The sequence below is a fragment of the Gymnogyps californianus genome, chromosome 11, assembly GCF_018139145.2.
Source record: "Gymnogyps californianus isolate 813 chromosome 11, ASM1813914v2, whole genome shotgun sequence".
NCBI classification, from domain to species: domain Eukaryota; kingdom Metazoa; phylum Chordata; class Aves; order Accipitriformes; family Cathartidae; genus Gymnogyps; species Gymnogyps californianus.
The window spans coordinates 13,721,062-13,738,517 of record NC_059481.1 but is presented as its reverse complement, the minus strand read 5'-3'; the positions used below and the strand labels follow the sequence as shown (position 1 = coordinate 13,738,517).

The 17,456-nt window shown below is 38.7% G+C and overlaps 1 protein-coding gene across 3 annotated transcripts in view; it reads right to left on the bottom strand.

Annotated features, from left to right (window-relative positions):
* SH3GL3 (SH3 domain containing GRB2 like 3, endophilin A3) overlaps positions 1–17,456 on the bottom strand; it is a 55,099-nt gene that overhangs the window by 15,620 nt on the left and 22,023 nt on the right. For 2 of the 3 annotated variants that reach the window (XM_050903570.1, XM_050903571.1), the window contains exons 2-3: positions 2,368–2,436; positions 995–1,067 (exon numbers count right to left, since the gene is read on the bottom strand). In XM_050903570.1, coding sequence (XP_050759527.1) covers positions 995–1,067; positions 2,368–2,436 — 142 coding nt within the window. Of the gene's footprint in view, positions 1–994; positions 1,068–2,367; positions 2,437–6,002; positions 6,024–17,456 lie in introns of those variants that run through there. The other variant, XM_050903572.1, reaches the window with a different exon arrangement.

Here is a 17,456-nt window from a genome sequence, read left to right as displayed (position 1 = left end):
GATGGCAGCAGCCTATGAGTTAAATTCAGTGGCTTTTTATATCTCTGCTAAAAAAAATGTTGGCGTTCTCTTCACTTTAGGGATCCATATCCCACTCCAGGAAATCCAGCACAAGTAAGAACACATGTTGTACCACACGCCCAAGCTGTCCACGACATGTCATGCATGCACAACCTACACATGCCCAGTAAACCAGATGCACTGTGTGCTGCAAGTTGAATGCATCCCAGATCAGACTTACCACATATAAACTTTACAGCTGTTCATTGCACACACAGGACACCCGGAACCTTCACAATGACGACCTAATTAGCTTTTATCTACCTAGAATGAATTCCCAAGTGTCCTGGTTTTGGCTGGGACAGAGTTAATTTTCTTCTTAGTAGCTGGTACAGTGCTGTGTTTTGGATTTAGTGTGAGAATAATGTTGATAACACGCTGATGGTTTTAGTTGTTGCTAAGTAGTGTTTATACTAAGTCAAGGATTTTTCAGCTTCTCGTGCCCAGCCAGCAAGAAGGCTGGAGGGGCACAAGAAGCTGGGAGGGGACACAGCCAGGACAGCTGACCCAAACTGGCCAAAGGAATATTCCATACCATATGACATCATGCCCAGTATATAAACTGGGGGTTGTTGGCCAGGAGGGGCGGATCGCTGCTCGGAAACTAACTGGGCACCAGTCGGCAAGTGGTGAGCAATTGCACTGCGCATCACTTGTTTTGTATATTCTAATTCTTTTACTACTATTATTGTTATTTTATTATTATTATTATCATTATCATTATTTTTCTTCCTTTCTGTCCTATTAAACTGGCTTTATCTCAACCCACAAGGGTTGTTGTTGGTTTTTTTTCCTGACTCTCTCCCCCATCCCACTGGGTGGGGGGAGCGAGCAAGCAGCTGCGTGGTGCTTAGTCGCCACCTGGGGTTAAACCACGACACCAAGTAAGACAACAATGTTCAGCAAAATCCAACACCTATTGTGCCTATCCTACCTGGATTTGGCTGAAGATACTCTGTGGATTTGGACAGAAGCTCCGTTACAGCTTTATTAGTAACATCAATTTTCTGAAAAAGAAAAGTAACATAGTTAGCAAAAAGCAAATCGATTACTAGAAAGTTTATCATTTTATTAGGCATAATATACTATTCTTTCTGATTATGAAATTTTATTTAAAATAAAGCAAATATTGTAGCTTAAAATAAATAGCCATGTCATAGTTATGACAGGATTTTACCAAAAAACACATTAATTGGCAGGTAGTACTGGGAAGGAGAGAAGGTTTATATCAAAATATGGGCTTGCCTTTCCAGCCCATCAGTCTTGACTACTGCTTACACATTCTAGACTACAATTTTCCTGCCAGCCCAACAGTCTTCTTACTAAGACTGCTTTTCTCCACAGGTGAAAAAGACTGAACATATCCCTCACAATCTTGGCGTCAGGGCCAGTTAAAGCAGTAGTTTGCACTGTCTTCCCATTTAATAGTTTCTAAAATGCTATAAAAATCACATTTCTGTTTTTTTTCCCCTTTTCCTCCCTTAGGGCCTGCACATTATTTTTCCCCTTACAATGCAGAGAGAGGAAATAATTATTCTGTAGCCAAAGAAACTGAAACCTAGAAACCTGTTTAGGTCATAAATTCAAAAGTGCACGTTGGGAAAAAAAAAAACCCAACAAACACACACACACACGACTTTTTTCCTCAACCTGCCAACAATAAAAGCTGTGACCTAGGTCTACTACGAACATTAGAAAACACACAGAAAGACAAGTGCAATGAAAAAAAGCACATAAAAGCTGAAAAAGCAGAAACTGGCAGTAACATTGTTTAATTTGCAACACAACTAATAAGTGGATAGCAAACATCTCAATTTCCACAACAATTCACGTAAATTTCTGAACATGGATTTACACTAAGAAATATAATTCCGTATCAAGAGAAAATTTGACCCTAGTAGTTAGATTTTTTTATCACGAATAATATCAAATGGGAAGGCTTCGTGATATTTACAAAGGCTCACTAAACACTGAAGACTTCTCTCTAATCTCCCACACAGACAGAGGAGAATGGTGCAGAGCATCAGGAGGAGCCTTTCTTGGAGGAGTTTCTCTTCACAGTCAAGAAGTGTCAGTGGAACTTGCTTCCTCTGCTCAGTCAGCCTTTGTGGATATCTCTTCTACCTTGGCTGAGCTGACAAGGCTCAAGGATAAATTTGCACTTATCCTTATATATTTCTGTTTGGAAGTACATGGTGGGGTTTCCCCCTCAGGTAAATCTACAATACCATTCCATCACTTGAAACATGAAACATTTTTGATTCTGCAATAGCTTAATATTGGAAAACATAATGTTACTTTCCTTACCCTTTCCATCTCTTGAAATTCTTCATCTAACTTTGTTCCTTCTGCTCCACTTATTTTTTCACTGAACAACTGTAAAAAGATAAATTTAACAAAAAAATTGCATGATTATTTAATTACAGAACAAATTTCTCTGAGAGTCACAGTAATTCACTCCAGATTAGAAGATACGCAGCAACCATTTGAGGCAACTGTGCAAGATAAGAGTAACCTTAGTCTTGGAAGTGAAGCACTCATTTCAAGAGAGACAAAGATAGCTGATATGAATTTACAACAGGCAAACAAAAAAGGATTTCTCATGCTTAAACAGTTTGTACCCTAAAGGCAAAACCTACACTGCAGACTTCAGGCATAGGGACCAGAGTCTGACTGCAGGTAAATCCAGAGTAACCCTTTCAAGTATGTGTCTCCAGCTCTGTACTTCTGAGTACCTTCTGGTCATGTATGCCATTAGGTTCAGGGATACAACTCCCATTCCTGCTGCTGGGAGTTGTGCGCAGTTCTGTGGAAGGAACAGACCTGTGAAAAATGCTGCACTGTGACCCACCTGTGTGACAGAGCATCTTTATGATGCTGAAAACAAAAGTGCCATGCATTCTTCAAGAACTCAAAGCACCAGTTTTAAATAAAGGATTTCAGTAAACCTTCTTAAGATGGCTGAAACGTTATCCGACTTTTGTGTAAAAACTCCAGGCTGTCAGACCTGAGTTTGGAACTCACCGAGTAAATCATGGCTAGGAATAAGCATTCGAGCAGAACTCAGCTATCTGCTTCTTGCAGTGCATGGTACCTGCACTGCAACAGCATGAAAAGAAAGCCAGATCCTCACCCAGCCTTTGAAAGCATCACTCCACTACGACAGAAGTGGTTTAACACATATTCAACAAACATTAAACATAAATTCCTAGGATAATTCCTGCAAAAATACTATGCATTTCTCTGTTTTAATTGACTTTTATTACCGAATCTGTAACAGCATAATGTAAAATCCAGGCCTAGCTTACTGACTGCTGGCGTTCCCCAAACCTGCCTCCAATAAGGCATTTTGCTCGTCCTCAGCACCTTCAAAAAGGGAATTCATCTCACTGAATTAAAAGGGCCTTGGAGACTTGCATAATCTGAAAACGGGTCACGGCTCTTTGTAGTGCAATGGTTCCCTCTCCTCGGTCACAGCCTGCGCCGCACAGGTGTGGAGGGAGCGTGCTGCCTTGCCAAAAACCAGCAATGAGCTGATGAAGCAGAGCTGGGAGCTGTGGCAGCTAACCTTGCATCATCATCACTGCTACCACACAGCCAAAAGAACAGACCTGCTTAAGAGAAAATGTGAGTTCAAAGACAGCCATGCTGCTAATTATTTCTGTTGGCTTTACAGTAGGACTCGCAATCCTTATGCTTAATACGCCAAGCAACCCACAAACTTGTCAAGATTATTTCTCTTCCAGAGCACTGACAGAACAAGCACAAAAGCAGACAAAACAGAGATGGAGAAGCCGAAGTACCAGTGAGTTCCTGTGGGCCATCATCTTGCTGCTGTAAGACATCACAGCAGAGAAGCGACCTGAGGCCACGCACGGAGGGGGACACTGCCCAGGTCTCTGCAGGTACATCTGAGGAGTCCTTGAGCAGAGATGGAGAAAGGTGCATGAAAAGGCTGCATGCAAAGCAGCCTGTCAGAAATTGTGCGGCTTCTTTACGCTGGCAGTTTCTGTCTCATTTCTGTGCAATGTTAATTCCTAAAATAATCAATGCCATTTTCCACAGCCTCACACATATTTTCTTTCTCCAGAAGGCAATGAACAGATCTGTGGTTTCCTGAAACCTCTCATGGTGATCCCTTTTCAAAGGCTGAATGCAGTGGGGGAATTATCCTTCTCAGGCTGAAGTTGCAAAATCCACATTCAGTAGCAACCCATATCTGTCTCATTACAAATAATTCATTTATATGTTGGCAAAGAATAAATGCAATGAAGTAACATGATTGCTCGACTGTGAAAGCATAATTAATAATAAATTACTACACCAAATGACTAAAATAACAAAATGTCCCACACTTAGAACAGATCTGAATGTTATAACAAGAAGCACAAGTGGATGAGTAGAAAGTTCACACAGTAACAGTAATGCCAGAGAGAAAAAAAAACTCCACTGGCTCATTGGAAGGCTGACAAAGATATTCTGAAAAATGCAATTTCTCATCAGATACACTGGAAGTTGGTATGTTTTCAGGAAATGTCTTAGGACATACACCATTTATCCATTGGCATCCCTTAGCTCTCCCTGGCTTACTGATGGGCATACATGGTCACACGCACCTTCCTCGAATAACAGTCTGAAACTTGGGCTTACAGTGTTGTTGCTGTTTTTGCCAGGATTGCAGCTGCTGATCCAGGCGTTTGCACTTGGCTAGTGAGGCTGCACTCCCAGTGCCGACAGACACGTGCCTCAGCACCAGGCTGCAGCCTGCTCGCCCTCTTTGCGCATCTGCTCAAGTGCTGTCACCCATGTTTAGTGTTGGTTTCTCTTCTGAAGTGTTGCAAACCTCTTCACTGTGTTTTGAATGGATAAAATTTGATGCCACTCACAGAGGGAACTCACAACACTGAGTCACATCCCACTGTACAGGGATCACTGGACTTGCTGAAACAGCAGGGAGTAAGGAAAGCATCTAAGTTAGATCCAGAAGGTCACAGAACAACTAAGACTTCTATGCACCAGCTTTCAGAGAGAGCGAGCGCGAGAGAGAGAGAGAGAGAGAGGGCGCGCGCGCGAGAGAGAGAGAGAGGGCGCGTGTTCTAACAGTTATTAGTAACTTTTACACCACTATAGCTTAGTTCATATTGGTATAAGCGGGATCAGCTTTACTATTCTCACATTTAGGAAGACAAAAGCTTTTGTTCTGGTCATACTGAATTTAGGAGTTGGAAAACTAGCATCACCAGTCTCCCAATTAAAAGTCACAGGATACTCAATTAATTATTGAAAACGGATGCACAAAGGAGACAGCTGCTGAGTTTTAGTTCTCCAACTATTTGCTGAGCATCATTTACATGCATTATATCAAGCTGTAAAATGCTTTGAACCTAAATAGAAGCATGCCCAACTGTGGGGCTGTGTAATTATGTGGCAGTATCTTATCAGTTTTTACAAGTCAGCTAATCAAAGGCGAAACTGCTACCATCACATAAGGCACGTACTCCGAGGGAGCTTGGAATTACTTGTACAGGAAGAATCCTTCATCTCCAAATTTGGAAGCTGGGTGCCATGGATTCAGGACCTTTTCACTAGACAGGGCAGAGCCAGAATTTGCGGCTCTGGAAAAAAACAGTTTCCGCCATGGGGGCCACAACTACCTTACTATTCCACTGCCAGGTCAGACGCTAAAGCCATTCATTAGTCATATTTCTGGTGGAGCTAATTAGTTTTCCTCTGGATCAAAACTTACACCCAGAGAACAGCTGTGAAATGAGAAAGATTTCTTCCTCTCAGGTGTCTGTGCAACTCTGTCTATCACACTGGACGTATTAGAGTTAGCAGGGAAGAAAAAAAAACAAAACAACTAAATACGAACATGAAAACACTTTCAAATCAGCCATTGTATTATCACCTCTCATTTGCAGTTATATACGATAGCAAACTACCTTTTATTGCAAAACTTGCACGCTGTACACAATAGAAGAGAAGACCTTTTTGCCTGAAGAAATACTGCAGTTGTACACAAACGCTCCTTGCTTGTAACTTCTTCCTAGATCCTACTGTTATTTTTAATATTGAAAAATTAAATATGATGTTGTATTATCGACAATCTAAAAGTCTCTGGTGGGCTTATGTGGAATCTTCTAGGAAGACAAATCTGGAAAAAAACAAATAGGTTTTGAAAGAAACCCCTCCAGATATTGTGATTTCTATTTAAGTTCTGTATATCCCGCTACTGTTCAAAATGCAAATTGCAATTTTGTTATATAGTCTTAAAAGACTAAATATGTATCTGCTAAGGAACTTCTATTCCAAGAAATTCTCTGAGAAAATTTTTTTCCCATAAACCTAATATTGAGATTTTGTTCTCACACTAGTTCTTTGTTACTCTAATTTCTTTGAGATAACGTAATTTTCTTTTGATTTGTTCTGTTGTAATGAAGCATGAACACAGCACACGAACTGTCTACAGTTTAAAAATAAAATCTACGGCTCACCAAAACTCTAAACTAAAAAAGCCTCAAGCTTTCATTTAATTTTTCAGTACTTTTAAGTATGTTAAGATTTATCCTTCTTATTGCACAGGAATAGTACATTTCTCCATTCTCATATGGATTATAAAAACGAGCTTCAGAAAAATGCTGTCTTTTACTAATATTTTGTACATCATATCCACTAAATTACAGTACTTTTTCATATTTCACTAAGGAAGGTTACTGAACATGAGAAACTGCCCAAAATATCCCACATCAACAGAGAGCTGATAAAACTCTCAAAACAATTACCCTATTTTTTTATATATCCACTGGGTATTTTATAATACAAGTCAATAGGATGCTTGCCAGCCAATACTTGCACACATGCTCTGACCTTCTGTTTCATTTATTTTGCCTTTCTTTTGCAACAGTCACTAACTAGGACTGAACCATCACAGGTTTTTTGTTGTTATTCAGCTACTGTTGAAACAAGTGGAGCTGAAGAAGTCCTTAACTGGCCAGCAAAACTCTCTTGTACATAACTGGCCAAGAAATCATCAAATACTATTTAAATGACTGAATGAAAGGAATCATATTCTATTAAAGACTTAAGAGCTTTTAATGACTCTTCACCAAGTAACTCCTTCAGAACAAAACAAATGCTCTATCTGCTGAAATTATCTGTTGAAACTTTAATGGGATGGAAAATTCCTACATTTGTCATAAATACGTATACTGCCAAACCCATGAGGCGAGACCCTAGATTTCAGGAAAAATCTTTTAACAAAAAAGCCAAAGCTATGAAAATACTTTAAATTTATTTCCCTCTCTCTAAAAAGGAAGTAAGCAATCAACTGGGAAAACCAATAGATTCATCCCAAAGTTAACACATAGAAAGCCAGGAAATAATATAACTATATGGCTACATTTCCCACAGAAACTGCACAAATACATTAAGATATATCTTTAAATACAGTACTTAGTACAAAATACTACATTCCAGTATGGTTAATGCATAATAGTTATGCTTCTCTTAATAAATCATTAAAACTTCCAGTCATTGCCCTGCAGCCATGTTAATTGTTTTGTTTGGTATTAAATTATTACACATAGAGGATTTAATGCAATGTGACAACACTAATAGCTTTCTGAAGAATCTTATTAAAGCCTATCATAAACAAGGGAAAGAATAAGGTGGCTGGCAATATGTCTTCTGGCCGAAGCAGAATTTCCTTGCAGTGTTCAACCTTCTGAGGGGAGAGAGATATTTTCTTTTTTGTCTTTTTCCAGAATGCTCCATCAGATTAGAGAACCAAGATGCCAGCCTGTCTTCTAGATCAAAAGTAGTTTAACTTCAAATATCTGTAACTCCCTGTTTTATGCTTCTAAGTTCTACTACAATACTATGTATATTACCTGTTTTTCCTCTTTCCTGATTGCTATATTTCATATAGATTGCTAATTCCCACACTTAAAAAGGTTACTACTAGTTCATGTAGTGCAGACTACCAAGAACTTGAACCAACAACACAGCTTACTTAATATCTTGCATCTTAGCACATCTTTAATAACTTGAAGAAGTACACACTGGCAGAGCCACCTGCACAAAGTTTGCCACTGTGATAGAAAAAAATTCTTGAAAAAAAGAATAAAATATTCTGCTTTATTGACTAGCTGAGCATTCACAATGAATGGGCAGCTTATAGACACCCCTGTGATTGACTTCTAGAGATCAACTGAAGGTCTGAGTGCTCAGAAGAAAAAGAAGTGCCCCACTCTGAGAAACTAAACTAAGATGCACATTTTCAAACACAGATCTAAACAAAGGACTAAAGAAACACAGCACTTGGCCCCTGGAACAGCTGCAGAGGATGCTGAAACCAACCAGGTATGAGAATGGCAGCCTCTTCACGTCTCTCCTCCTGCACAAAGAATGTCCCAAGACAGGGCCTGGAGCCACACAGAGACAAGGATGTCAGAGCCACTATACATGGAAAATCATCTGCAAACAAAAATGGGTAATATATACCTAAAAAGAGATTTTTCTCAGGCTCCTTAAAAAAAAATACAACAATGAAGGAAAAAGTCAAATTATAAAAGTGTACCAGTACTTGAAGCTGTTCTTTTAATTATATTGACACAGCTCACACTATCCTAATGCTTTGGAGAAAATCCAAACCTCTTATTTTAGAGGTTAAGCACTAAACGATGGCAAGAACTCTTTGGTTGCCTCAGTACGTTGTATTTTCAAATAAAACAACAATATTCTTGCTCTGATGTACTTGAAAGGAAAAAGATTTATTCTGCCCCCCAAAATAAATAAGGGGTCTACTACAAAGTGCCTATGTTTCAGTCTTGCAAATATGGAACACTCTTGCTTACCTCCAGCAAATCATTTAAGTTCATACTTCAGTAGGTGCTTAAGTGCTTTGCTGGATCAAGACCGGAGTGCTCAGCACCTCACAGTACCAAGCTCAAAGGGTCACCACCTTTACGTGGAGTATTTTACAACTTTTTCTTCTACTAAATTTTCAGCTAGCAGTAGCATGGATTTCTCCAAAGCACTTGGGGAAATAGTAAAAAAAGATTTCTGACAGTAACAGAGAGAACTGAGTTTTTCTGAAAAAATTAATCAAGCAGTTGAATTGAGTCCTACTGCTATTTAATCAAAATTATGGAGTGAAAGAAGCTGCACCCTAAAAATCAAATACTTGTTATTGCTCTTATGGCTACATGAGTGGTATAAAATATCTCTGAATTCAACAACACTTGTACATGGGTATTTAAGAAAGTGAAGCTTTCCCTTTTGCTAACAGTTTATGCATAATTATAAAACATAATATAATATTTTGGAATTTATGTGAGACATTATCACTGATTAAAAATTACAATCATATTGTGTACACAAAAATTACAACAGCATTCTGGCAGTACCTATGGTAGAGTACATCTTTATATAAATGCAGAGAGACAAAGAAGTGTTGCATACAATGGGATGACCCTCCTGTAATTCATTACCCATCACAAACAGCTGAACCAGAACCCCAGAACACCACGTCCATGGCCATAGGAATTCACATCCTAGTGTTTCACCGAAGATCTCTATTCCCAGATATTTAAAGTAGAAATATAAAGTACGAACTGTAGGATGTGCCTGTACTTCAAAGATAGCTCATGACTATGCTCACACTATCTTGAGCAGAGGAAGGGCATGCCCTACATCTAAACTTCCTTTAGGGATTTCTGCTGGACCCAATAGCAAATCTTGTCCCGGCAGCCAACAAAACCAAAAAGAGTTGTATTTTTTAAAGATACGAAGGATTTTAAATATATGAAAAAATGTGTTACATTTAAGGGCACACTACGATAAATATCATTAAAATATTTAAGTATTTTCTAATTTTAAAAATTTCATACAACTTATAAACATGAAAAATAAAAACTGAGCCCCATTTCATTTTCAGAGCACAGATTTAGGTAGGAAGTTCCATTTGCATAAGAAAAAAACCCCAGGCCATCTAAAGGACACCAGGAATCTCAAGGGCCTGTTTCCCAAGAAGAAAAACATACTTTTTCTACCGAGATCTCTGAATCACACAAAGTTAAAGAAATGCACAAAAGTACTGCCAGAGTGTCATGAAGATTCATTCATGAAGAACATTCCTATCTCACTAATATTTACGAACCCTTTATTTCATGACTTGTAACTTCTCAGACAAACAGGAGCAACAAGATCACAGTAGATTATTTTTAGGAAGACAGATGAACTGAGTTATAAAAGGATACGCCAGATAAAGAGGAATAGAAGACAAGTATGTTTGCAATGTGACTTGCCTGGGAAGTAGGGATCTGAGGGTGTCCCCATATGCGTACTTCCCGCATGGTGATGTTCTGTGAGCTACTGGTGTAACATAACTCAGCTTCAAGCACGTCACTATTAATGGGTCGCATGCAGATCTACATAAAGCATTACTATTAAGCCTACCTTCTAACATAGAGCAAATATTTCACAGCTAAGCATGACCGAAAGTGTAGAGAAGTACAGCCAGGCAACCAGCTGAAATCACTACAGTCAACTCTACAGCTGCCAGTATCAACAAGAATGGACCCAGTCCATCAAAACTCCCCATATGCTCATAAAGAAAAAAATACCCATTCACATCATGGAACGTAAGGTCTGCAGCTACCACGCTGAATCAATGAACAGCCACAGCTGTTGAGCTGCAACAGCACAGTTCTGGCAAAGGTTCAGAAGTGGCAGCTTAGTTTTATTTAGAAAGGAAGCTCAAATAGTGCAAGCCATATATTCTGAGATCAAGAAAGCCCTTACAAGCACTGGTACATACAGGAACATTTGAACAATGACAGAAGTGCCTGTTGATGCAGGAGTTTCAGCAGGCAATCTAGACACACCTCACAGAGACAATCCAAGACGTCTGTCTTTCAGCAAAAAAAATCTCACCAACTGATCAACCGGAGGTTCTGCTTTCAAACTAATGGTGTTAGAGACTCATAACTATGCAGACAAGAATTTCCGCCAATTTCAATTCTTTTATGCACAGTTCTTCTGTACTACTTAGTGTGATCTCTCCTAACTGAAATCAATTTGTATGAATAAGGACTGCTGAATACACCTAGGTACATGTCAAAATGTGTTTAATCAATCTAACAGCCTTTGCTTGGGAAACCGCATCGAAGAAAAAGGAAAAGGCACAGAACCCAAGAACATGACATAAACAAGGTTACTGGTTGATGAGTGCCTTCTTTTCTTCAGGAAGGACTTACACAATCAAAAAAAGATGGAAGAAAGAAAACATTAAGAGTGTGCTTAGTTGAACAACCTATATGATTGTGCATAGTCTAAACAAAAGATTCTACCACTTGGGAGTATTATCGCAACAGAAATTTTTCAAAAGAGAAGGGTACACCATTTTGACAAAGCTAATGAGTACTTTACATAAAGATCTGCCATACAATGTATATGATGTGGGTGTTTGACCATTTCTGTAAGTTCCTAGCATCCTTGCAATTCTTTCTGCTGACATAACTGTGGGATGCATGAAATATTTTTTGATTCCTGTTCTTTCAAGGAAAAAAAAAAAAAAGGAAACACATAAGTATATCAAAGGTCTTGATATAGAAACTCATCATCTCTAAGGTAAGCAGAAAACGATGTAGTAACGCCTCGTGCTGTAAGAAAAGATCTACAACTGATAAGGTAAGATGAAGTGTCTGGTGTTAAACAATTAAGTCATCTGTAAAAACAGGACAATGTGCCAGTCGTGGTCCTGCAGGTTATGAAAGTCAACAATAACATCTAGTGAAATATTATTTACGACTCAATTTGTTATTTGCTATATTTGTGGGGGGAAAAAAAAGTTAAATCTCCTTTCTTTGACAGTAGCACTCAGAATGTACCCCATATGATTCCTATGCTCTTTCTAACATATTTCTTATACGTAATTTTTTGCCAGAATTTAGGGTTTGGTTATGTTTTGTATTAATTTAGTAATGGAAATATCAGACATTACATTATAGCTCTGATACTCCTTAAAGCTGTTCTGCACGAAGTCTGTGCCAGAAAGTGAATTCTAAGTAGGGTCAGGAATGCTGGGCACTTGCTGTTACTTGGTCAACACTCAAAATCCTGCACCCAGCTGATCCAGTCAGTACACAATCAGCAGCCTTTTAAATTAGCCTTAATAACAAAATCCAGCCCAAGTATGTGTAAATATAGACTTATAAAGAAGTCTGCACATTGAGAAGGGTGCTGTCTCTTCCTCTAAGAAAGCATGCTCTTTTAAAGTTCTTAACATATTTCAGAATATTTTATCTTCACTATGTAATGGACAGTTTGACTCTTTCTGTGACACTCCAAGGTCTCAAGTCTCTCATTAAAAGAAACTCCATGCTACTTGTGCTGCTGATATTGCTTGTTCACAGGTCTAGATTCCAGACTTTCTGCTCTCAGAAAGAGCTACTTATTAGCCACTGCTATAGCTTTTGATGCCACAAGAAAAATGAGGAACAAATTGGTACGGATTGAACCACACATCCAAGCTCCTAATATGCCAGTAATTTGGCAGGGGGGACACACGACTGGAAGCCTAAATACCTGACTGAATTTCGGTTAAACTGACTTGTCCTTGGCCACACAGTAGACAAGTGGTAACTCTGAAATTAGAATGCCAGAGTCTCAGATCTCCACTCTTTGCCCTGAAGAATGCTGTCTTACATAAAATATTCTATATGTATTTCTGAACAGGCAAAGCAAGCGAAAGTTATGTTTACGGGATACAAATTGTGAGTTGTCAAGTACTGCACAATCATTAAACTATATCATAAGAATGCAATTCCAGATTTTGTCAGAGAGCAAAATTTAAAAATGTGTACAATCTGTGCAAGATATTTTTATTGTAGACAGTCTGTTAGAAAAGTGAAATGAAGTGTTCACACCTGTTTTCCATGTTCAAACTGATATGACTAGATGTTTCAAATTTTCAGATTTTGAGTAATAACACTTAAAATCTGCAAAATTATTTTGGTTTCCTGCTGATCTATGCAATCATGGCTTGTTCTAGTTCCTAAATAACTGCAGCCTTACAAAAGGGAAAATACTAACAAAAATCTGCATTCGGTCCAAATATGCAATCATTTGGTCAGCAGAAAGTTGAACAGTTTGCTCAAGATTACATAAGACACTTCTGACCCCAATTAGGAATTGAATAAACTCCATGCTGTCCAGCTGAATACCTCTGTCTCAAAACCAAACTTCAGAAAACATTATATCAAAGATATCTGAAACTGTACACAAAGCAAGGAACATGTGATCACTCATTTTACACTAACATAAGTTTAATTGACTCTGCAATTACAGGATTCACTTTTTTTTTTAAATAATAGAATGAATTCCTTTAATTTGTGATCCATAAGGATCATAAATCACATCACATACAGTTACAGTGAAGCAATATTTCAAAATACGTCAGTAACCAAAATGTTAAATATTGATTATGCAAGTAAATATAAAAGACTTGCTCTCTTGTGCTGATTGGGAAATTAATGGACAATTAGCAGAAACATAAAGGGCAACATTTTACAAAACATTCCCTAGTTCAGTCACTTTTACACTTTTTTTCAGTCACTTCTAGCTTTTTTTTTCCTTTCTTAAATGTAAATCTGTCAGAGCTTAGCAACAAAACCATTCTAAGCCAGAATTTGCAAAACTCATGTCTTAGCAATAAATATGACACATAACAACATCACGCCATTAAACCTGCTGATGTGTGTCAAAGGATACCCTCTTCCATGCAAGCCAGAAGGTACAAGGATTAACAAGTTTCCCCTTTGCCTCACAAATACAAGCAAGCGAGGGAAAACAAGAATAAACCAAAAAATGACAGGAAAGGAAGATACAAGCAAAACAGTATTTGTGAAATAGCTCAGTGGCTCAGCAGACTGGGATGGAGTGCTATTTCCTATTAAATTGAATATGCTTTTGCTTCAAAAAGAATAGAATTAATCAACAGCTTTTATATGCATGCATATGCGCGTATACACACACGTCCCCCATAACCCAAGAGGTATTCGAGACCTGGATGCTTTTGAAAACCCCACCAAGTGCTTATCTAAATCTCTAGGCATGTAAATACTTCTTAAGAGTCTAGCCCAAGAGACTCATCAGAGAAGCACACAGGACTCAACACTGCCAAATTAAACTGCTCTGTTTAATTTCAGATTCTAGTGATAAACAGCTGACAGCAGCTAAACTAACTACTACTACATTATTATTACTTAATGCCTTCTTTTCAAGCAATATTTTGTCCTTGTGTTTCTTCTAGCACAGCAGAGCAAAGGCCTCTCTTACTTACATTCATAAATAATGGCTGGATAGGTGGCGGGTATTTTCTTATGCAATCTATGCATCCACAATGTAGAACCATCAGTATGCCTTAGGGCATACATACAGTTTAGGACATCTTCTGTGTACGGTCTACAATTACCATATAGGAAACACTTCAGAAATTACCAATATTTAAACTATTGCTTGACTACAGTTACCTGTGCATGTCTGGACCCAACATTTATTTGCAAACTACCATGTATATATAAAGATCCATAGCACTGTGGCCTAATACATTTCAAATGGCATTAAGAATTCTGACAATCAGCAAATACTTTTCCACAAAAATAAGCTATGTGTTTAAAAATTACACAAAAAGTTGAATACTCTAGAAAGAAGGCAGACTTGCACAGCAAAGCTCAGCTCAATGGCTCCTGGCTTGGAAGCACTCTGCCAGTGCAAATGAACAGACATACTTTCGCAAAGAAATACTGTATGATTATTTGTAAAGTAATGGCAATCCTACCTACCCAAAAGGCACATGTAATAATATTAAGTTATGAACAGAAGTCCCGTTTTCTACAGCATTCTTTTTCTGCAATGGATTCAGTAATTTCTTCCAGGAGTCACCTACCCCCCTCCCCTTTTGTTACCTCTCAAATCCCAGTCCTTTGTGCTAGTAAAGTAAGCTCAAGTTGGCACCTCTCTCACCTGTATCACTAGTGCCGGAGTTTTCAAAAATGAAGTTTTAAAGGAAACCATGGCAGAAATTGTTACTTTTGAAAGCGTAGCACATTTAATGCTTCATAATCATTTCATTTGAAATCCTATTTAAAATATTAGCACTTTAAATTTACCTATTTCACTTGTGAATCTGTGAGAATTTAGCTCTACTTTCAGTAGAGGTTTGCTGCAATTTCTCCTTTCAGCCTGAGGATCCCAGTTTCAGAGCCTCTGGCAAGAGGTGGCCCATAGCTGTACCAATCATCCTCTGACAGCCAACACAGTTCTGATACTGGAAAAGAGGCACAGGAATGAAACACGTCCCTGGCAAAAGGGATGTAGCAATCCAGTGTATTCCCTAGGCAGCCACCACCAGCTGGGTTCCCAGAGCCCTAGTGACAATTAAAAGCTTGCTGAAGCTCTCGGTGCAAGGTTGAAGTACAAACACTGCTTGCCTTCCCGGGAAAGAGACAGCAAAATTGATGCTCCTCCGTACCATCAAGGTTAAATCAATGCCACAAGTTCAAATACCAGGGACAAAGTTTGGTCTTTGTTAGGGTATCATCGTCTTCATGAAATTGAGAAATATGAGAGTTTGGCTCGGTGCTCAAGAACTGCAACAAGAAGCAGGGAAGGGGAGAGCAAGAAAATCACTTTACCACTGACAACTATTGTATTACATACAGCTCTGTGCCAGGGGCAGTCAGCTCTATCAAGGCACTGAACTCCTGCGTCAGGTTTTCCTGGCAGTCGTGTTTGCATGCTTACCTCACATTACAGTACAGAAGTGCAGAGCTGTCACTTTCTCCCATCTCTTGAGTATTTCTACTAAGCTTTGTAGATTTTCTCTCTCACAGAAACATTAAGCCAGCCATGTGTCCCGAGACACATTTTCTCCTCGTGCAGTAATCACTGGTACCTCTGCACTTCTTCTAAATTCAGTCAATTCAATTTAGTCTCTTTTCACTACCACTGCTTCCATTTAGTTTGCTTTTCTCTCAGTTGCCTCACCCCTCCTTATCACTTATCTCTCTTTGCCTTATGTTTCTTTCCGTTTCCTTTATTTTCTTCTGACACACACTTCTCTCCACCTATGCTGTATGTAAGACCCTGCTCAAAACCTGAGCAAATCACACACCATATAGGAAAAAAAAAAGAAAAAGAAAAAAAAAAGAGTGGCAGTATTTGAGCTGGCAGTCTCCAGCAGCTGCCAGCAAGTAGCTCAGAGCTCCTCAGAGGAGAGAAAAGAGGGGCAACTTCTTCCATTTGCTTCCATCAAACTTCCCTATTAATTTTCTTCTGTGAATAGCTCTTCAGATAGGTGGTTTCATGAAACAGATTCCAGGGTATTGTGGTTTTAGATTTAAATCCATCTAGAGTCCATTTTCCATCGATGCTAAAGCACCCCTCACATGCAAAATATTGACACTGCTGAACCACGGAAATTTCAAAAGAAAAAAGGTTTTTCTACTAAAGTCAGTGGGACAGGGATAGAATAAAGAGGCAGTGGTGTAAAATATAAATGCTGGCTCTGATCACAGCAAGGTATTTGGTCTTATTACCATACATTTATCATCTCCATCTTATATTGTGTAAAAATAAAATTATCAGCATAGCTAAGGCCAAACTACCCATCACAGCACTCAAGCAATACGCCCTGCTACATGACTTGAGGCTTCAGATGTCAGATAAAAGCAGTTCTCCAGTGTGCAAGTCTGGATGTGTGGTAAAGTACTTCATTGCAGCTTCAGACCAAGACTCAAAACCAAGCCTAAATAAACAAGCTGTCTTCCCCCGTGTAGACAAATGAGGAAAGCCTACTCACTGCCTCTGCATAGGGCTTATGTTTTTGTATGGTTTATATTTTCCATTAACCTTCCAAAAACAACTAGAGATTAAAGCCAGTGCAGCGAGGTTTTTTTTTTATTTTTTCTAACTGGTTCCATTTCGTTTTGGGATGCACATGCATTCACAGTGAACTGAAAGCAAACCAAGTATTGCTCAGCTATGGGAGTCTATACGCAAAACGGGTCAATTACTATTTCAGAACTTCCTTTAAAGTTACTTTTTCTGTATCTTCTTCCTACACAGTGTATTGCCCCTGCAAATCCAGCAATACCATTTCCTCTGGCTGCACACAGGCCACAGTCAGTAACACTAATGAAGGTGATGCAGGAAGTGCAGGAAGGTAAGTGCCTTGTTGTTATGCTGTCACTATTATACAGTTTCTAATATTTCCTAATTGTATCTTGTTTGGGAAAGCAGATTGCCCATTGTTCATTTCTTCCTTAGAGATATGTTCAAGTTTAGTCAGACAAATGCCATTGTAACTTTTGAAATTCTGCACATTCTACAGC